Source organism: Notamacropus eugenii, chromosome 1 (assembly GCF_028372415.1).
Source record: "Notamacropus eugenii isolate mMacEug1 chromosome 1, mMacEug1.pri_v2, whole genome shotgun sequence".
NCBI classification, from domain to species: Eukaryota; Metazoa; Chordata; class Mammalia; order Diprotodontia; family Macropodidae; genus Notamacropus; species Notamacropus eugenii.
The window spans coordinates 478457298-478478179 of record NC_092872.1 but is presented as its reverse complement, the minus strand read 5'-3'; the positions used below and the strand labels follow the sequence as shown (position 1 = coordinate 478478179).

Genomic DNA, 20882 nt, shown 5'->3' with positions numbered 1-20882 from the left:
GACTCCGTTTAGTTCCGGTTATGTTCTATTTCCGACACGTTTCGAAATTTCCGGTCCCCTGAGCGTGGAGTGAGTCCTCCGGCGGTGGGGGTCAGCGGCCGTGGTGGTCTGCGATTGAAATTCTTACCACAACATGGCTTCTTCTCGAGCTTCGGCTACGGTGCGGCTCTGGCCTTGGTGTTTAGGGATCCTTGGGAGTTCTCCCCACGTGTAGGGGAGCCGGAATTGGCTTCTGCCCTTCCACTGAACCCGCGCTCAGGGAGATGATGGGTGGGTTGGTGCAGAGGCAGGGGGATGGACTCGCCGAGTTCCTGACTCCTGACTCTGCCGCCCCTCCGAAGGGAACTGGCCTCCCCTCCCACCCCGACGGAACTGGGGCCACAGCTGGGGTTTGAAGTCAACGCGGCGGCGGGGGGGGGGGGGGGGGGGGGGAGGGGGGGAGTTGGAGTTCTAAAAGAGACAGTGTGGTAATAAAAAGTTGCCCTGGACTCAAGGTGGGAGATCGGACTTCCCAGCTCTACACGAATTTGGTTAAGCCTGTTAATTCCTGGCCCCAGTTTCCTTCTGTAAAGAGAGAAATCTAGATGAGATGCTAACTTAGACTTTTTCAGCATCGTGTTCTGTCATTGGGTTTTAGTCCTAGCTTTGTCCAGATCCCAGACAGATCGCTGAACCCTAGTTTGTCATCTCCAAAAGGAGAGTTACAAGGAAGCAGTTGTTAGTTCAGGATTGGGGAGGGACTTAACAAAGTTGTGGAAAAGGCTTCTGTGACAGATGGTGACTTCACCTTCACTTGGAAGTGTTTGAGCACAATTTGAATGACTGCTGGTCAGGGATGTTACAGAGGAGATTTCCTGTATCTGCAAAAGGGATGGACTAGATGATGTAGACTCTAAAACTCCAAAATTGTATTTAAAAAGGTGATAATCCCTGATCTTTTCCCTTCGTAGGATTTTTGGGAAGATGAAATAAGATTATGCATGTATAAATGCATTGAAATCTAGAAAGTTCTATAGAGATTGTAGTGTACTTCAGAGTTGAAAAAACATAGACCCCAATTTAGAATTTTCTTTGGTTTAACCAGAGGTAAATTTTCTCATTATGTTTCCCTTTAAATTCACTGCTTAAATTTATTTCAGGTCCTTTATTATCTAAATGACTCTAAAAGGACATTGAATGGATAGCAAGCTCAGTATGCTATTGATAACGTAAATGAACACTCATTTCTCCAAGATAGATTGCACCTGTCCCCAGAGGTCTTACATCTTAATAAGCAGTATCAAAGTAACCTATTGATTGGGAAATCACTCAGAAAAAGATGGAGTTCATTAGTTTCATCCCACACGTTTCTTGTCCCGAACATGCTCTCATGTGAGGGATGCACTAAAACAATTACTACCTTATCTGAGTGGGGAAAGTTCCAACTGGTGCTGTGCTTATTTCTGCAGATCCAGGAATAGCATTTGGTTTCAGAATTAACACTTCAGGCAGTTCCGAAGGTTGCTCCAACTCTAGGTTAACTCTACTTTTTGATTTTATAGGCAACCAAAACCCCCAGTAGGACTCCTGAAGACACTGCCTCCCCTGTGGTGAAGAAGCCTCATATCTATTATGGCAGTTTGGAAGAGAAGGAGAAGGAACGTATTGCAAGAGGGGAGTCAGGGATGTTGGGGAAAGAAGGAATTAAAGCTGGAATTGAGGCTGGAAATATTAATATAACTTCTGGTAAGACTAGTTTTGGACTAATCTTTTGTGTTGCCTGTTCTGCCTGGTCTTAAGTACGGGTTTTCTAGGTTTGAATATTTTCTCCTTTTACTTTGGGCCTTGATTAAAATAAGTTTTGCATTATCAACTATAGTCTCTCCTTGAACTTCTCTTTATGGAAGCGTGATTTATAAATGGTATCTCTGAGACTAAGTTTTACTTTGCCTGCCTCATATCCATGGGCCTTTACATTCTTGGGGATTAATAGTCTAATTTGTATTACATTAGTCTGTCATATGGTTGTAAATTCTACTAGATTTTAAATTCCTTGAAGGTACTAAACCAATCCTTACAATGTGTCAGGTACTGTGCCACACACTAAACATGTGAGTGCAAAGAATGTAGCATTCCCTACAGTTAGGCAACAAATACAAGCCTTAATGGCTGTATGTTTGTATATATACACATATACGTATACATGTATTTATATATTTCATAAATTTAAAGTGAATAAATACAAATATATACAAAGAAGTTAAAAACAAACTTGCTGAACAGATTGTTTTGGCCTTGTATTTACCATAGTGCCTAATGTAGTATGCACTTAAAAGTAGTCATTCTTCTCATCTTGTGTCTTCTCAGACACCTTTTTCTTCCCCACATCTTTTTGGTAGGACTGTTCCTATGAATTATGAGTATTTGTACTAGAAAGTCACTCAGAGTAAGTTCATAGAATCATATTCTGCTTCTTCAAAGAACAAGTTTAACATGGTCCTGATATTACTGTTTTGAGCCATTGTGGTCATGTTTATTTCTTTTGCTTTTTTTCTTTTCCAAAGTTTTTATTTGATCGTTTCCCTATACTACATCTGAACAGCTAAGCCACTGCAGCTTAGCCAAGACTCCCTAGTATTGATTCTAGTTTTAAAAACAGTTTTTTTTTAACCTGATCCTGTCTGTAAACTTGTTTTTTGCTTTTTTAAAAGTTAAAACTTTTAAAATGCACTAAGAGTTTTGGGACAATCCTTTATTTTGTTGTTCAGTCATTTCAGTTGTATCTGAGTCTTCATGACCCCATTTGGGGTTTTTTTGGGCAAAGACACTTCCTTCCCCAACTCATTTTACAATTCAGGTAACTGAGACAAACAGGGTTAAGTGACTTGCCCAAGGTCACACAGCTAATAAGTATCTGGGGCTGGGTTTGAACTCAGGTCTTCCTGACTCTAGGCCCAGCATCTATCTGCTTAGCCACCTAGCTGCCCCAGTCTGTGTCTAGATCACTGTAGTTTGTTGTAGTTGATTTCTGTTGTATATTTCATTTTGTGTATTTAAAAACCTTCTGATAAGGGGTCCATAGGTTTCCCCAGACTGCCAAAGAGTTTCCATGATATCTTGTCCTAGCTTATTTAAATGAGTCCAAGGAGATATTGAATTGATAGCAAGTTTAATTTGTTACTTGTGATATAAATGAACACTCTGTCTGGAACCCTAAGAGAGATTGTACCTGTCACAATTCTACTGTCAATTCCTGTAGAACTGTGAATTGCATTCTCATGGGAGTTTATCAGTCATGTTTTAGTGCCCGTATATCAGCATTTGATGAATACAAGTATGCAACTTGTGCCTCTCTTTTTCTTTTTAAACAAAATGCCTAAATAATTAATTTGCTAAATGTATCAAAGATTCTGGGCTCTTGAAGTCTGTCCTCTCCAGGTTTCATCAAAACTTTGTATTTTGCACTTTTGTTTAGTTGGGATTGGGATTGTGTCGAGTAGGAATTAGAGATGGATAGAGCAGTTACCCTCCTTTTAGAGCTGTTGAATTTTGAGCTGGGTATTGGGCATGAATAATCAGTTTCGATTTTTTTCCTTCTCTGTATTTGGAGTATAAGCTCTGATCATTATACTCTATTGCCTTTTCTTTGTATAGGGGAAGTCTTTGAAATTGAAGAACACATCAGTGAAAGACAAGCAGAAGTGTTGGCTGAATTTGAGCGAAGGAAGCGAGCCCGGCAAATCAATGTTTCCACAGATGACTCCGAAGTCAAGGCTTGCCTTCGAGCGCTGGGTGAACCAATCACACTCTTTGGAGAGGGCCCTGCTGAAAGGAGAGAGAGGTGATCATCTCCAGATGGCTTTCTGACTTCCCAAAATAATTGAAATTTTTCTCCTTTTTGTAATATATTCTGGTCACAAGATTTGGACTAGTCAGTGAAGCTGAGACTTTGACCATTGGTCTTAGGTCTTCTCTACATTTTACTTATTTGTTTCAGCTAATAAGATAATTCTTAAGCTATTTTGGAGAAGACTTTTTAAAATGCTGAATTTTCTATTATAAGCAGTGAAAAGAGTACTTGAATAATATCTAATTATTTTAAATCAGTGTTAGAATTTGGGATTGATTAAATATTTGTGTTTGAGTCTTAAAAAATTATCTGAAAAAAATAGACATCTGATAAATTTCTTCCTCATCAACTATTTAAACTATAAGGCCTTTTCATGTAAAACTTGAGAAAAGAATGGTACCTTTTACTATCCACATGTTACTGCCATAAGCAGAATCAGCTAGTGATGCCATCAGTGGCTAAAGGAGAGGGAAAATCTGCCGTTTTGCTGTATATGTACTTGGGGTGATGAACAGGTCTAGACAAATTGGCTGGCTTCAGAGAGGCCTCTTAAGGAGACAGAGTTTGTAGATTCTGGGAGGATGCCACAGTAGAGTTCAGAGTTTGCAAAGGAGTGAGGGATGGCTGAGAATAAGAATAGTTGAAGTAGGAATACATTGAGCACCTTTAATTAAAAAAAAAATGAGATTTTGGATGAGGAGAGAATATTGCAATTTTGATTTGACTTTAATGGCTGCTGTTTTATCTCTTTTGATGGTAGTGTGGTTTAGTGGGTAGAGGGCCAGCCAGGAGATTAAGAAAACCTGCATTCATGTCTTGCTTGTGTGACCATGAACAAGTTACTGTATCTCTCAGTATCCTGGAGAACTTTTTAAGACTCAGAGTTATAGAAGAATTGCTAGATCAAATGAGGTAACAATTTTAAAACCCTTAGCACTGTGCCTGGCGCATGATGAGCACTTGACAAATGCTTTTTGATTTACTGAGACTAGATCTGTATCAGTGAAAGGCTGTTTCATAGTTGGAGTTCCCCAAACTGATAACATCGCAATTCTGGAGCCAAAAACATGAATTTATTTTCTTTTATACACTACTTCTTTTAAATCTCATAACAACTAAGTTTAAATCTTTATGTGCTTTTTCCAGGTTAAGAAATATTCTCTCTGTGGTTGGCACAGATGCCTTAAAAAAGACCAAAAAGGATGATGAAAAATCCAAAAAATCCAAAGAAGAGGTAAGGTGTACTTGCTACCTGTTACCCTTTGAGACAGGAAAGGGATTTCTCTCTTTTCGTCTTTTTCAGGATTTGTGCCATTAGGATTAGTTTGCCCAAAAGTGTGCTTTTGAATATATCTGTGTTTTTAGTTTGTCATTGAGAAGAATGCATGAAGTGCCATTGCAAACCTTTTGAACTTGAGTGGTAGGGAAATAGGACTGACACTTCTACTTCTGTTCTTAACATATTCCTTAGTATCAACAAACCTGGTACCATGAAGGATCCAACAACCTGAAAACTGCTAGGCTGTGGATTGCTAATTATTCACTACCCAGGTAAGAAGAGGCCCTGGGATTAGGGGTGAGACCTGTCTTTTGTTGTTAACCTCCCGAAGTGTAAGAATTGGCCTTAGAAGGAAATGTTTAAATGACACTACAAGGCAAAAACAAATCTTGCTTTATGTGCTGCCAATTACAGTGTCCTTCTTAGACAGGAATTTAGAACCTGTTTTATGATGGTAGTGATGGTATTCCTGTGTTACAGGGCAATGAAGCGCTTAGAAGAAGCCCGTCTCCATAAAGAGATTCCAGAGACATCTAGGACATCCCAGAAGCAAGAACTGCACAAATCTCTCAGGGTAAGAGATATTCTCTAAGCTATTGTCTTGAAGTTGTTTTTGGTCTAACTTATCTCCTGCCCTAATCTTTTGTTAGGAAGGAAAAGTAGGGGCAAGTAGTTCCATGCTCAGCTTGCTACTTCCTAAGGAAGGGCCTGAGCCACATGCTGTGCTCTGCTTAGCAGAGGCCTACTGTTGCTTGGCTCACCACTCCCACCCTCCTAGGCCTACAGCTGTGCTATCATGGGATGCCCCCAGTGTTCATAGTGTTGACTGGGAGAACAGGCCTGTAGAAAGTAGCATGTTGAACCCCAAGAGGTGTCTCAGGTCTTTCTCTGCATGGGCAAGATATCGGTATAGATAAATACCTGCTATAGCCTTGCTACGTGAGTCAAAAATTGAGTTGAGGATGAGGTCAGAAATTTAAATTGGGGTTTGATTAGTGAGCTGTTTTTTTCCTTTCAGTCTTTGAATAACTTCTGCAGCCAGATTGGAGATGATCGACCCATTTCCTATTGTCATTTCAGTCCCAATTCCAAGTTACTGGCCACAGCTTGTTGGTAAGCTTAATTTCATAAGGATGTTTTTATTGGGTAGGAAGTTCATTAAGGAGCAATATTAGTAATACTACAGGGGTGGGGAAGCTTTGGCCTTGAGGCCACATGTGGCCTTCTAGGTCCTCAGGTTCAGCCTTTTGACTGAGTTCAAGTTTTACAGAACAGATCCTTTTATTAAGGGGCTTTGTGCTGTGAAGTTTGGATTCAGTCAAAGGGCCACATTTGGGGACTTAAAGGGTCACATGTGGCCTTGAGATCATCTGACTTAGATATACTCTTTTCACATACATTTTCTTCTCTACTCTTGGTTACTCCCAAGTTTTGATGCTTTGGACCCATACTGTATTGCAGATTTTGATTTCTCCTTAACTTTTGGATTAGACCACATTTGGCAGGTACAGGATGGAGTGGTTTGCTCTGTGCTCAGAGTACATGTACAGAGGCAGGCTCTAAGCTCCTGTGGGGCTCTAGGGATTGGTCTTGATACACTCCTCCTTGCTCCTTTTCCTCCCCTTCACAAGGATGCCCCTTTCAGCTGCACCATACACAGATTGGGGGTAAGGGGGAGGGGAGGGGGCTTAGGAAGAGACTGTCCTTTTCTAATGTTATCAAGATACCTTTTCCTTCCTAGAGCAGCCCTGGCTGAGATGCTTTCCTTTCTGTTTGATAGGAGCGGGCTGTGCAAGCTCTGGTCTGTACCTGATTGCAGCCTCCTGCACACCCTAAGAGGTGAGTCAAAGTTTCTTTTTTAGAATATATTCTTTTTCCAAGACCGCATTTACTTTCAGTGTTCATCAGTGAGACACTGCCTTGAATATCCTGCAGTTGTGTTCTACCTACTTTATAGACCTTTTTTTACTGCTTTTGTACTTTAGTATCTTCAGTTAAATTGGATTCCAGCAGATATTTACCAAGAACCTACTGTGTGCAAGGCACTGTGTACCCTGGGAACATAAAGACTTAAACAGACCCCCAGAATGGTCCATTATTTCCAGATTACATTTTACCCGGGGTAGGAGATGTACACAGTTCAGTAAACATTGCTACCTTGAGAGAGAAAGTACCAACGATTGGAGGGATCAGAAACAGCTTTTCCTAAGAGATGACCCTTAAAAGAACCTAGAGATTTAAGACGTGGGTGCATCACAGGCGTAGGGGACAAGCAGGGCAAAGACACAGAGGCAGAGATAGATCGTTCAGGTTGTGGGGATTGCAGCTAGGGCATTTTGTCTGGAACACAGAATGTGGGGCGGGGCGGGGAATGGAGAGGGGGGTGAGGAGGGAAATAAGCCTGAACAATGGAAAAGTAGGCTGGAGAGCCAGGCTCTGAAGGGCTTGTAAATACTCTTCAGAGAGTGACTGGAGAGAAGAGTCAGAGGTGACTGTGCCATGGAAGTAGGAAGGTGTGGAGGGGTAAGGGAAGGGAATGAATTCTGTTTGGGGCATGGTGAATTTGAGAAACCTCTGGAAAGTCAATGCAAGTAGAGATTTCCAGCAGGCATTGCTGAAGGAGTAGAGTTGGTAAGAGAGTGGGGCTTGATGTGTAAACTGGAAGCTATCTACACAGAGATGGGAATTGAACCCATGGGAGTAGATGAGATCCCCAGTGGAGAATGGAGAGAGGGAGGGCCCAGGACAGAGCCTTGCATGAAATAGATGCTCAGTAAATACTTTTTTAGTTTAATTTTTCTGTGACTTCATGGAAGGAAGAGGTACTTTTTTACATGTCACTTATTTCTTCCATCTTTCCATTTTCATCAAGTCTCACATTTCACTGTTGACAAACACTAAAGCTTTTATAGACTTTAAATTTTTGTTCATTTGCATCTTTGCTGTCAGATTTTCCACTTTTGTGTATATCTGCCTACATCATTATTATTGTGTGCTTTCAGACATGGTGTAGAAATCCTTTCTGTTTAGTATGTCTGGGATTGGAGTACCTTAGAGGAAAAGATGCTAGCTATAAGTTTTATCTTTTAGGCCACAACACCAATGTAGGAGCCATTGTTTTTCACCCCAAATCCACTGTTTCCTTGGACAAGAAAGATGTCAACCTGGCGTCTTGTGCTGCTGATGGTTCTGTGAAGCTGTGGAGTCTAGAGAGGTGAGGTTTGTCTGCCATCATTTAAATCCCTCCCAGCTCTAAATCCTGTGAAATAGGAAATAAATTTGACAAGAACTCCCCACACAGAAGGGGATCAGCGAATGCACCTGTCCCCTACTTTTCCCCCTTGGGACTTGCTCTAGGATAGTGAATGTTATAATGTCTGTCTAGTTCCTTCTTCATTCTCAGTGTGGCAGACTACAGAGTACTAATGTCTTAGCCTAACAATAGCAACTATCCTTAAGTGCAGTAGGCTTTCTTGGTAGGTAATGGGTTTTCTCTAATTAGAAGGCTTCAGGCAGAGCCTTGATAACCTCTTGTTGAGTATGTTGTAGCCAGACTTCTTTTACTCATATGGGTTTGACTAGACTGTCAGGCAGAGCTGGAGCCTGGATATCTGCTCTACCACCTCCCCTATTTCACTAGTCCAGACACAGAGCCTCTTAGCCCAATTCCCTTGCTATGGAGGAGGTGATCTCAACTCTGGAATGAATCCTGACTTGATTATGCTTTGAGCATCTCAACCCTTTTGTAGTTAACCTAGCCCCAAGACTTTACTGACTCATCATAAAAGACCAGGATGCTCTTCCCTCTTCCCCCCACTTGTCTCTCTTCTCCACCCCATCTTTCCAACTTTCTTAAGGATGTCTTTGCTTTTGTGAAGCGCATAACATTCTGGTGTTCTGTGGCTTTCTCGGCTAGCCTTTGCCCCTTCCTGGGTCTCAGTTCCACTTCATCCTATACTTCCATCGTGCCCTTCAGAAGGAATCCCATTCTCTTGTTAAGCAACTGTCCTTCATATTAGATCTGCCTTTTCCCATCAGAATTGACTTTGGATACATTTTGCATTTATCAGTGTGCATGTTTTCCCCCAATAGAATGTTAGCTGCTTGAGGGAGGGAACTGTTTGGTTCTGTCTTTGTATCTCTAGTGTTTGGTATGTTGCCTGCCACATAGGAGTCACTTCCTAAATTCTTATTAAATTGAATCCACTTTTGTTGCATAAGTATTTATGATTGACTGTAGTAGGTAGGGGCTTTCAGCAGATCTGGTATTAGATCCCACAAGTATTCCAAGAAGAACTGTCGCCAGGGCTTGAAAGGGAAGTAGAAGATTCTTTCTCTTGACACACTCTTTATCACCATTGAGAAGAGCATGCCCAGGTTTGAGATCCAGGTTTGCCCCCAAGAGAATGCCTTTTCTTAAAGAAAGCACCATAGCCTAATGAGCTTTTGTAGTTTTCTTAGGGAAATCCGAACCATCCCCTAACCAAGGGCATCAGGTTAGCTGTCCAGTGTGATCAGCGGGCCCACTAATGATTTCTCTGGCAAGACATTAGTTCTTAGTGACAGCCACGGAGGAGATAAGAATGGGCTTTTGTCGGCTATATTGCCAAGGTAGCAAAGTCTCCTTGGAGCCAGCATCCTTTGGCGAAAATGTGCTTTCCAAGTATTAGTGCTAACAAAGTGACCTTTCTTTTTGTCTTTGTAACTGGTATACTATTGCCCAAAGCTGTGCTGGTGCTGGCTAGTAGACATCTGAATACAGTTGCTCAGTTTCCTGCCTGTAGGAAACATGTTCAGGGCTACTTTTCCTGAGTGTTTTTAGGAGTTAATTGGCATTTCCACTCTTTCCAGGTTGAATCTTACCCACTGGCCCAGGAAGCTTTAATTGGCTTTGGTAATGCTGCAGCAAATTTACTCCTCTGGAGATTTGATTAATCTTGTACATCCACATTGACAAAGTTTCCTTTTTTAATTGCTCTCTTTAGGGTGTATGTTTATTCCCTTTCACCAGGACTTCAAGTCTTCTTTCTTTCGTTGCCAGGTAGCTAGATTTAATAGCAACCAACATGATACTAAACCTGTAGGTGCTTTGGGGTTAATTGTTCTTTGTGATCTTGGAAAAGATTCCCATTCACAATTTGTTTTCAGTGAATTTGGTTGAATCATAGATCTTCCCTTCACCTCCAACACAGATATTTTTCCCAGCGTCCCAACGCTGGAGGTAACCCAGAAGCCACATTAGGTACGGCTGTTGTTCAGAAGCATAAGTGAAAAAAAATTAATACTATCAGGCTGACGTATCTTTGATTCTTTTCTAGTCTTAGCATAGTATAAGGACGAGGCATTGGGAACATCTTGTTTTTTTGAGTTTGCTGACTAAAAGTATGAGTTGGCATATAGCTAAGTATAAATCGACCAATAAACATTTATTAGATGCCTGCTGTGTGTCAAGCAATTATTTAGTGATAAATGTCCAGTGATTTTGGGTTGTAAGTAAATGGTATTTTATAATGATGATTATCTTCTTGCATTTGTTTACTGTGGAAAAGTTATACCTAAAATGGTTGTGGTCTTAATTTTCGGACTAGATGCAATTCAGTAAACATTATTTAAGTATCTCCTATGAGCAAAATGCTGAGGATACAAAGACAAAACAATCCCTGCCTTCAAATTCAGAATGTTCCGTTTGAAACTGCCCAATTTTACAAATCCCATAGAGACCTGCTTCTTTAAGGATACGTGTCTTTCCTGAGCAGGCTGTTCTAATGAGCTCTTCAGTCAGATTTTCCCATGTCCTACTGTGCCAGCTCCCTTTCCTTCAAACAGTTAAAAAATTACTTGCATTCATCAGTGTCCTTGTTGACTCTCATACCTTCACCCCTTTGGGAAACACTCAAAGTCAGAAATAAGTAGTTTTGCAAAGAAATCCCTGAGCCTTTGTGGGTATTTTGCATCACTGCTGCTAGAAGAGTGTTTAATCTCAAATTACTTGAATATAAACACAAGTAGTCTGGTATAATGGAATGAACACTGAATTGAGAGTTAGCAGACAAATTCCAGTCTCAGTTCTGTCAACCATACATTCTGTGATCTTGGATAAATTGTCACTTCCCCTCTCTGGGCTTCAGTTTAATGTGTAAAATGAAGGAAATGAACTAGATAATCTGTAAATTCCCTCCTAGCCCTAACATTTAAAGATACTCTAATTAGCCATCGGTGCTTATGTTTGTCTTGGGCAGAGTTCAGATTGGTCCCTATGAGGACAGTGCTTTTGAGATACTCAGTAAATGTTGAATGAATAATTATGTTGTACCCCTCTGATTTGCTTGGATTCCTTTCAGTGATGAGCCTGTGGCAGATATTGAAGGCCATTCAGTACGGGTAGCAAGGGTGATGTGGCATCCCTCAGGACGTTTTCTGGGCACCACCTGGTAAGGCCTTTTGGTCTCATTCTCAGATAGACCTATGGCAGTTACCCATTTCATATACCTGTGTGTTCCATCAGACCTTAGAGAAGGGGTTCTTAACCTTTTTGACAATCTGGTGAAACCTATGAACCCCTTCTCAAAATAATGTTGTAAAATGCATAAAATAAAATACATATGGTTACAAAGAAAGCCCATTATATTGAAATACAGTTGTCAAAGTATTTTAAAACAAGTCCACAGGTTAAGAACCCCTGCTTTAGAAAAATTCTCTTCAGGATTTTCTTAGGGTGGGTTTGGGACAAGGACAGATACGCAGAATAATTAGGAAGGTCAAGAATCTAGTTATTTGTTTTTGATTTGCAAACTCCTGATAACTTTTTTCAAGAATTTTCAAGGTATGAGTAGGTTACTGATTTTTCTGAAGACCACCATTTCTTGTTCTTTCTCGTTTATCACTTACTCTTACCTTATTTTCCTTGACCAGCATGTTAGGGACTCTGATCTTTAATAACCTTTTCAAGTTTTCCCACTTTCAGAAGCAGTGGTAGAATTATGACAGAGATAATGGGCAAACAATTGGAGTTGTGCAAAGCAGATACTGTTTTGTGGTTATTAAAGCCCTGTTACTGATACAGAAAGGCTTCTTTATATCTATGCATTTACATGAACTGTTTTAGAAGCACAACTTCAGCTGCAGATCCAGTATTAACCTTTTCATGAGACCTTACAAAGTAGGTCCTTAGTAAATACTAGTAACTTCTTCCTTTGATTTTTAGCTATGATCGTTCATGGCGCCTGTGGGACTTGGAGGCCCAGGAGGAGATTCTACACCAGGAGGGCCACAGCATGGGCGTGTATGACATCGCCTTCCACCAAGATGGTTCTTTGGCTGGCACTGGGTAGGATGGCCGTAAGCATGGCCCTTATAAGCTGCTAGTGGTAATTAAAGAGGTCATCTTCTGTATTCCCTTTGTTTCATACAGAACTAAATTTGAACTGTTCTAGTCAGATAGTTGTTTACTGTTCTCTTAATTATCATTAGAGGAATAGAATACATCAGTCCATTCTTCTTTTTTTTTTCATTCAATTTTACTTTGTTTTTACTTCTAAATTTTCTTCCTCCTGCCCCCCACCCTCACCTCTTCCCATCATTAGTTCATTTGTCTCCCATACTTAATAATCAGGGATTTCTTCCTACTCTTAATCCTTTTTGCTTTTACCAAAATTTAAGCCTGTTCTTATTTGCGTCAATATATTCTTAGTGGAAAAAAATGACCAGCATCTTTCAATTTTGCCTTTGATGGTTAGGACCTTAAGGTACTAAGATCATAGGTTAATTTTGTTCCAGGAACTGACATAATTGAACTGTTCATTGTGAGCCTGTTTTTCTTACTAGGGGACTGGATGCATTTGGTCGTGTATGGGACCTGCGTACAGGACGATGCATCATGTTCTTAGAGGGCCACCTGAAGGAGATTTATGGGATCAACTTCTCCCCAAATGGGTACACCAAGCTCACTGAGCTTTGAGGGTGAAATGGATTATTGGTCAAAATTCAGATGACCAGAAACAATGCAGTTTTGGGTTCCAACTTAGGTTCTCTCTTTCTATACTACAGTTACCACATTGCAACTGGCAGTGGCGACAACACATGCAAAGTGTGGGACCTTAGGCAGCGGCGCTGTGTCTACACCATCCCTGCCCACCAAAACTTGGTGACTGGAGTCAAGTTTGAGCGTAAGCCCTTCTCTTTGTATTCAGCTTTCCAAAAGGCAGCACAGAGACATTAACAGCTCTTTCCTTAACCTTTGGAAGTTATTCTGCTGGCCAGGCTTCACTCAGCTTAGCGTAAAAGAGGGGATGAAATATGCAGAGGAAGTAAATCACAAGTTTCCCTCTCTCAGTTTTAACCCTTCCTTTCCTCAAATCAGGTAGAATTGTGGCAGTGAATGCTTTTGGTTCCTGGGTTGGAAATAAGGCCTTCATTTGAACTGCTTCCCCCAGTAGATCATTAAACATCCATTTTTATTTCCTGAATGAGACAGCCTAACAGTGAAGAGCTGGAGGTATCATTCTCATTGCTGTGTCTCAGTTACCCTATTCCTCACATGGGTCCTGAGATTTCTGAAGCTGATGTATGGACCAACCTCCCCAGCATTATTATTGTTAGTGTTTGTAAATCTGGAAGAATCTGTTCTGGATAAATTGTCCAGCTTTAGTGTGGTACTTTTACCTTGTTTTGTCCTTTAGTCATCTTAAGCAACAACTCTTCCCTTTTCTCTTTATAGCTATCCATGGGAACTTCTTGCTCACTGGTGCTTACGACAACACAGCCAAGATCTGGACACACCCTGGTTGGTCCCCACTGAAGACCCTGGCTGGCCACGAGGGAAAAGTGATGGGCCTGGACATTTCCTCTGATGGTCAGCTCATAGCCACCTGTTCCTATGACAGGACCTTCAAACTCTGGATGGCTGAATAGACCAGGCCGGTGGACATGAGTTTGTGACTCAGATGTCTTATCCCAAGTACTCCCTTTCCTGCCAGTTGGGTTAGAAGGGGGTCAGTGTGGAGCGCAACAAGTTTGACTTTGCCACTCACTGTGTGTAGTAGGGGTAGATTTGCCCCAAGGCAATCAGTCTCCAAATGGTCCTGGGCTGTTCTACCCTAACTTTCAGGGGCTCTGCAATGGACCATGTCGGCGTTACCATTTTTTTACTTCTGCCATATTGAATTCTTCCCTTACCATCGTCTTCTGTTTGTGTGCCCTATCCCTTTCCCTACACCCCTTGGATTATGGTACCTTTCTTCCCTTATTAGAACCTCCATCATGGGCCCTGAAGCCTGTCCTTCCAGGTTATGTCATGTGCTGTAGTTGGAAGTGACCCCTGAGAGCAAGTGGTCAGACTTCAGCTTAGAAGCTGACAAGTGTAGACGTGTACATGGGTGTGCACTGCTTCCAACTTCCATGGTATCCTTGGAGGATCTGTTCTTCCCCTGAGAGTTAAAAGGATGAACCAGGAGAATACAGACTATTTACCAGGGAGTCTGAGTTCAAGGAAAGTCTTCCCTTTCCTGTTGAATTAGCATGGAATGCTGAAGCAAGTTACAGTGGAAAATTTGCCTGGGAATTCTCTCTTCTGTGTTTGTTCCTATTTGACTCCAGTGCTGGGCATTCCTTTTGTGTCCCCTCCAAGGAGGGGGTGGTGTCAGGAATGAAAAGTAATAAAAAGATAACCAATGAGGCTTCCATATTTTATGTGCTGTGCTTTCTGCTGGTCACCAAAACGATGTGACTAATTTTTGGTCATAATACTCAGGAACACTCAGGCCTTTCTTTTATATCTCATTTCAAGTGCTGGTAAAGTCACTTGATATAATCATGCCCTCAGCAGGGGCCTACTGGAGAGCTGCTCTTTTGATCTGATTGTAACAAACAGCTCTGCCTGAGAGGTACTTTTAAGATTTCTGCTCCTGTTCCAAGTGAGGTAGAATGAAAGAAACAGGTGGAGTGTTTTTTGGTTCATTGTCAGTAGGGGGCCCTTCTCTGGTTTTCTCGTCAAGGTCATTAACTTTCAATGCCCTTTTACTCTTTTGTGCCTCAGCCCAACCACCAATACAAAATTGCCTCATAACAACCAGGAATTTGGAGAGGGACAAGATTCTGTCTGTCTGTAGAAGTATTGGAAGGCTCATATATGATACTTCTCTTTCTGGGCTCACAGCCCTTTTTTTCATTCATTTCACTCTAGAAAGAATCTGTTTCTTTGTGACCTACAGATTGACAATGTAATTTTAAGTTATATGTTCATTTTAACCAAATGCTGTATCACTTTAGCACAGTACCTAGCACACAGCAAACACTTAAAAGACTATCGACCTCAAAACAATTTACCTGTTCGATAAAGTTCTGAAAAAGAGTGTTTTACTTCTATGCTGCCAGTCCCCAGAGAGCATTCAGAGGCTTTTTAATGGATTCAGTGGGCTTTGCCATTTGTAAATAATTTACATATGTCAACCTTCAGGCACTTCAAATGAAAATTTTACTTTTTTGACCTTTCTTCTAGCAAGGCAACCTGCCCAGTTCTACTGTATTCTTGGAAGACCAGGTTTTTTTGGAGAGACAGCATTATAAGGCACATAGTTGTTGGTATTTTGTGTTGTAATAGAAAGGGCATAGGAGATTCCACCTAGGTGCTCTGCCACTAAATAACTGTGCAGACTGAATCGCATCATTTTTTTAAGCATGCCTGTCCCTTGGCCAAACAATGATCAAAGAAGGCTGCCTGCCTGCCTATTTCACAGAGTTATGAGGGTCAGATGAGAGATAACAGGAAAATTAATGTCCTGGAGGATAAAGACCTAGATATGAAAAGATATGAATCCAAGATTGTATTTCCTTCCTTTGAACAAATAAATCCCATACTTTTCCACTGTTGTGATAGTGTTTAAACCACCCTGAGGATTTAGGTAATATTTTGACTGGAAAAGAGCTCTGATTGATGTAAATGGTGAGAGGCTTTGATGCAGAGGAAAGATTTCCTTTCAGGGATTCTCTGGAGTGTTCTTTGCCTGTCTCTAGGCCTCTTGTTGCTTTAAGCCATACCCCTGAGCTGCTGGAGCATGGTGAGCTCACCACCAAGTGTACCTTGGCTACAGACTAAAAGGGTAAAGATGTGTAAAGAAATGAAGTCAATGGGGAGCTTGTTGACTGTAGATTCTCTCCAGTGGCACAGGCTTCGAGTGACTTAGGCTACTTTGACAAGGTAAACAAGAAATTGCCCAACTTTAATGAAGGAAAAAAATTTTTTCTCCATTCAACCGAGAGGAAGTCTGAAATTTGCCCTAAAAATCCAGTGTGCCCCCATTTTCCTGTTGAGTTCACAGGTGTGAGTCAAGGCAGTGTGTTATAGTGGAGGAGAAGGATGAGTTTGGTTGGAGTCACGGCATCTGGTTTTGTATCCTGACTCTGCTCAGGAGACCTGTGTGACCTCACTTTACCTCCAGGCCTTCCTGCAGTCCTGTTAAGCTCTTAAAGCCTGGTCTGTTACTTAAATAACCTAGAAATGGTGGGCTGTCTATACCAGGAGGGGAGCAAGATATCAGGACCAGGTTGTGCAGGGAACTAAAGGCGAGATGTATGAAGCCAGTTTCTCTATGAAGCACCAAGCTGAACAGACAATACTATGAGAAAAGATCAAACATCCTGATTGGTACATGGTTCTTTTCAGGTCAAACAGGCTTGGGCCCAGTGTTCTCACATCCTAGGCAGTAGGAGCAGGGAGCAGGGACCTAACTGGTAATGACAACCTGGGATTCTCACAACTGACGCATTCTCATTGGTTCAGAATTGCAGTCCTAAAGTAGGAAGGCCAGAATTTAGGGACCTCTGTGACTCTCCAGGAGTTTATCTGAAAACTGCTTGACCTTTTAAGCTTTAGAGGATTGGCCTAGTAACAGAACCCTGTTCCCCCTACACCATTCAGTTCTTAAGTCCTCTGCCACCAAGAAGGAAAAGCTAAATGACCTCATTTATAAAATGCTTAGACTCTTGGACTCCTGCTTGGTGTGTGTAAGGCATCTATGCATCATACAATATGTTATACTTTGGCAGCAGATACTCTTCTATATTAAACAACCAGGGAGATGGTTCCAAGTGCTAAGTTAACTATGCTGCCCACAAACCACTTGGATGGGAAAGGGAGAAGGGGAAAAGTGAAGGTGCTGTCATCACAAGGTCTGCTCAGGGGAGTGACTGAGAAGATTAAGAGAATTAGATACATCCTTCCACATACATCCTCATCTATGGGCTTCCCTGGCCAAGTCCCACCTAAAATCCCATCTTTTACAAGAAGCCTTTCCCAACCCCTGTTAGTTCTAGTGCTTTCCCTGTTAACAATTTCCTGTTTATCCTGTACGTAGTTTATTTGCACGTATTTGTTGTCTGCCCCATTAGGCTGTGAGCTCCTTGAGGACAAGGACTGTCTTTTGCCTCTTTTGCATCCCCAGCATTTGGCACAGGGCCTGGCACATATTCGGTGCTTAATAACTCTTTATTAACTGACACACACACAAACTTCTAGAGGTCTATCAGAGAGAAAACAACTTGAAACAACCAGGAATGAAGCTGGGAGGGGCTCAGGGGAAAGGTGGCCTAGTTTGGGATCTGAAGGCTCCCGGATGCTGGCGTCTGTGGTCACTAACCTGCTTCTCCATCATAGTTGGGGACCATTATTCTTTTTCCCTCTGAGGTAGCTTTTGGAGATACACCTTCCTCCCACCCCCTAACCCCTAGCAACAAAGAAGGGGAATCCCATTTCAGCATTCTTGGGAAAATGGCACCTTGGTCCCTTCTTAGCCCCCTCTGTCTCAGATCTCAAACATTCTCATTAGCAGTAAGTAGACAAGCAGTTCCTGGACTGTGATAAGACCAAACATTGCAGAAGAAGAGCACTAGTTGTGGGCTCAGCAGCTCCCTCATCCATCTGGAAAGGGGGGAGAGGGGAGGGGTCTCCTCCAGCAGCAGCCGTCCATGTTAGCCTGGCCCTCCCACAACTCCCTGTATTGACTGGCTTGTGCTCCCTGACTTGGCCGGGGGGGCCCATGTCTCACCCTGCACCCCAGAAGAACTGTTTAGTCCAAAAGATGGAGAAGATCAACAGCAAGGCAACACTGACGATGACGGCCATCAGGTAGGTGAAGATGCGGAACTGAGGGTTTTGGAAGCACTCACACAGGGACAAGTGGCTGGGGACTGGCATAGGGGCAGGGGGTGCTGCCCTCTGTGGGGCCGGGCCTGCCTGACTCTCTGGCTCATCCCCCAGGTTGAGAGTGTAGACCCTGGGCTGGCGCAAGAAGTATCTGCTTTTGCGCTCATCCTTGAAGCAGAGATGCCGGCCCTCAAGGATGATGTGGTTGGGTTCCAGGCGGAGCAGAGTAAGGACAGCAGCATCTGTGGGCAGCTCAGTCACCGGCCGGTCTGAAGCCAAGACAGTAGGGTGCCGGCAGAGGGGGCACAGCAAACGGTGCCGAGAGGAAGAGACCAAGCTCAGGTGGGCCAGACATTCAATGCAGAAGGAGTGGTGGCAGTCTAACAGCTTGGGGGTCCGGAAAGTATTGTTGAACAAGTTCCAGCAGATGGGACACTCGGCATCGGGCTCATTCCCCAATTTCTCAGCCATCTTTCAGAGCTGGCACATAAAGGACTGCTCCATCCAGGAGACCTCTCTCTAGTCAGAAAGCTTAAGCCTGTACTCCTGGAAGAACATCCACCAGCCTCAGTCTTTCCATCTCCCACAAAGACTTGGAGGTCGGGAACACAATCTCCAGAAGGCAAAAGGTTTCCTCCCTCCCACTCTGTCCCTGGGGCCTAGGAATGGAGAGGGTGTCACCAGACCTTTTCACATTTTCCCCAGAGAGGTAAAGGAGCTGTAGCAAACCAAGCGCCTGAATACTCTGCTTCAATGAGCTGTTTTGGACAAACTGCTTCAGCCCATTGTGCCCACAGAGTGGCGCGGGCTGTCCAAAGTCCAGGAGCAGGACACAGGAGTACCCACAGCACCAGGAGTTCTCTGCTTACCCACAGCTGCTCACTGGAGTTAGGAGGCAGGGGCATGAAGGCTTTGTTCATTCCCAGACCTCTCTTACTTTGGGGGACAGATGCCCATTACTCACCTCCACTGAGTGCAAGTAGGTTTAGGACAGACAGACTGCACGAATGGAATGTATTCCCCACCCTTTGGTACCAGGCAGTGAGGGAAAACCTGGGAAGATATGATCAGAAAAGGCACAAATGGACGCTATCAGTATCTGGGAAAGTTCTTCATTCTGGAAACCTCTGAGCATCAAGAGGTTGGGGGGAACTCTCCCAAATCTCCCTTATCTTCCCCATCAGCACCTTTGAGAGCCTCAGAGCCCACCAACTTCCTGCCATTCAGAGTGTCTTGGCTCTTTCCTCATTTTTCTCTCCTACTTCTTTGTTCTCCACAAACCCTAATCCCTTTCTGCACACTGCTTCCTTCCTTCTCCACAGGCCACATATGCCTCATATGAACTCACCTGAATGTCCGGAGTCCAGTTGGACTGTGTGGATTGCCCTGAGAAGACAGTGTTCTCCTCCTTGCCTTTCCCTGCCCGCCCTGTGTCCCAGCAAGCTTCCCTAGTTAGTCTTCAAGGAGGTTGCTTTCTACCTGTAAAACCTGCTGCTGGTTTCCATGGAAGCAGCTTACCCAGGTACCCAGAGCTGAGAACTCCTTGCTCAATAGCAGCCTGCCTTTTTTATGAGAGTTGGGAGAAAGAGACCTTACCTGCCTAGAGACAACAGAGGGGAGGAGGAAAACGGAGGAACTCTCTGGCCACCCAGAGAGCAGCAGCAGTCAAAAGTGGGGGAGTTGAATGGGAGTTTATTGGGCCTTGCTGGACCCGTGATCTTACAAAATCTGTCCCAACCCATTGGTCAGTGAGTAACAGAAACAGGGACAGAGGTAGAGCAAGAAAATTGCTGAGGCTCCTTTAGGCTGCATACAGAAGGCAGTCAAGTCCTAGAATCTAAGCACAGGAGGACAGGCAAGGCAGCACTGGTGCACTCCCAGCTCTCTGGAGTCCCAAGACCTGGATTCAAATCCTGCCTCTGCCTAGCTCAGTGACCAGACCAGTCTTCTTAGCCTCAGCTGCAGAGTAGGTTCCACTGGTGCTATCTACCTCAGGGAAGTCCTAAGAGTCTCAAGAAATGTGAACTTTTAGGAGTTTCAGGGATTCGGACCTGAGATTTCAATGCTGTGGGGAACTCCAGCCAGGAAAACTCCTGCAACAGCAAGTCAGGAACTGTTCTGCAACTTCCATTTTCAGCAGGTTACATGATAAGATGATACTAGTAATGATTAATAACAATAACAATAATTAATAACAGCTAACGTTTATATAAAGCACTTACTCTGTGCCAAGCATTGGGCTAAACACTTTACAATTATCTCATTTGTCCCTCACAACAACCCTGGGAGGTAGGTGCTATTATTATCCCCACTTTACAGTTGAGGAAACTGAGGCAAATGGAAGCTAAATGACCTGCCTAAGGTTATACACCTGGTAATTGTGGGAGGCCAGATTTAAATTTGGTTCTTCCTGACTCCAGGCCTGGTGCTCTATCTTCTAGATCATCTAGCTGCCTTGTTTTATTACGTATTTGTTATGTTTTAAAAGAACAGGAAACGCTATAAATAGAAGTTCCCAATTGTTTTTACAATGAATGTGGTCGTGTTCATTTTGTTTGATGTTTGTTAAATTCAGATTTTTTTTTAAACCCAAAATTTATCATCTCAGAGAGCTGCCTGGAGCACCAAGAAGTTAA

The 20882-nt window shown here is 42.8% G+C and overlaps 2 protein-coding genes across 4 annotated transcripts; one reads left to right on the top strand and one right to left on the bottom strand.

Annotated features, from left to right (window-relative positions):
* Positions 1–34: 34 nt before the first annotated feature.
* Positions 35–14790, top strand: PRPF4 (pre-mRNA splicing tri-snRNP complex factor PRPF4). The gene is made up of 14 exons (XM_072632479.1): positions 35–160; positions 1542–1725; positions 3634–3820; positions 4976–5063; positions 5301–5380; positions 5589–5682; positions 6127–6221; positions 6889–6947; positions 8199–8322; positions 11450–11539; positions 12313–12435; positions 12933–13040; positions 13155–13273; positions 13825–14790. Exons 1-14 carry the CDS (start codon positions 134–136, stop codon positions 14016–14018), a joined length of 1572 nt encoding a protein of 523 aa, XP_072488580.1. The 5' UTR covers positions 35–133; the 3' UTR covers positions 14019–14790.
* A 2780-nt stretch (positions 14791–17570) lies between these two features.
* Positions 17571–20405, bottom strand: RNF183 (ring finger protein 183). Of its 3 annotated transcripts, none has more exons than XM_072632485.1 (3): positions 19843–19901; positions 19211–19299; positions 17571–18792 (listed from the first exon to the last, which is right to left on the bottom strand). In XM_072632485.1, the coding sequence occupies exon 3, from the start codon at positions 18715–18717 to the stop codon at positions 18145–18147; it is 573 nt and encodes a 190-aa protein (XP_072488586.1). In that variant the 5' UTR covers positions 18718–18792; positions 19211–19299; positions 19843–19901; the 3' UTR covers positions 17571–18144. The 3 variants fall into 3 exon arrangements, with proteins under 3 accessions (XP_072488586.1, XP_072488584.1, XP_072488585.1); XM_072632483.1 differs by lacking the exon at positions 19843–19901 and adding an exon at positions 19595–19725; XM_072632484.1 differs by lacking the exon at positions 19843–19901 and adding an exon at positions 20298–20405 and having other exon boundaries at positions 17571–19299.
* Positions 20406–20882: the final 477 nt, after the last annotated feature.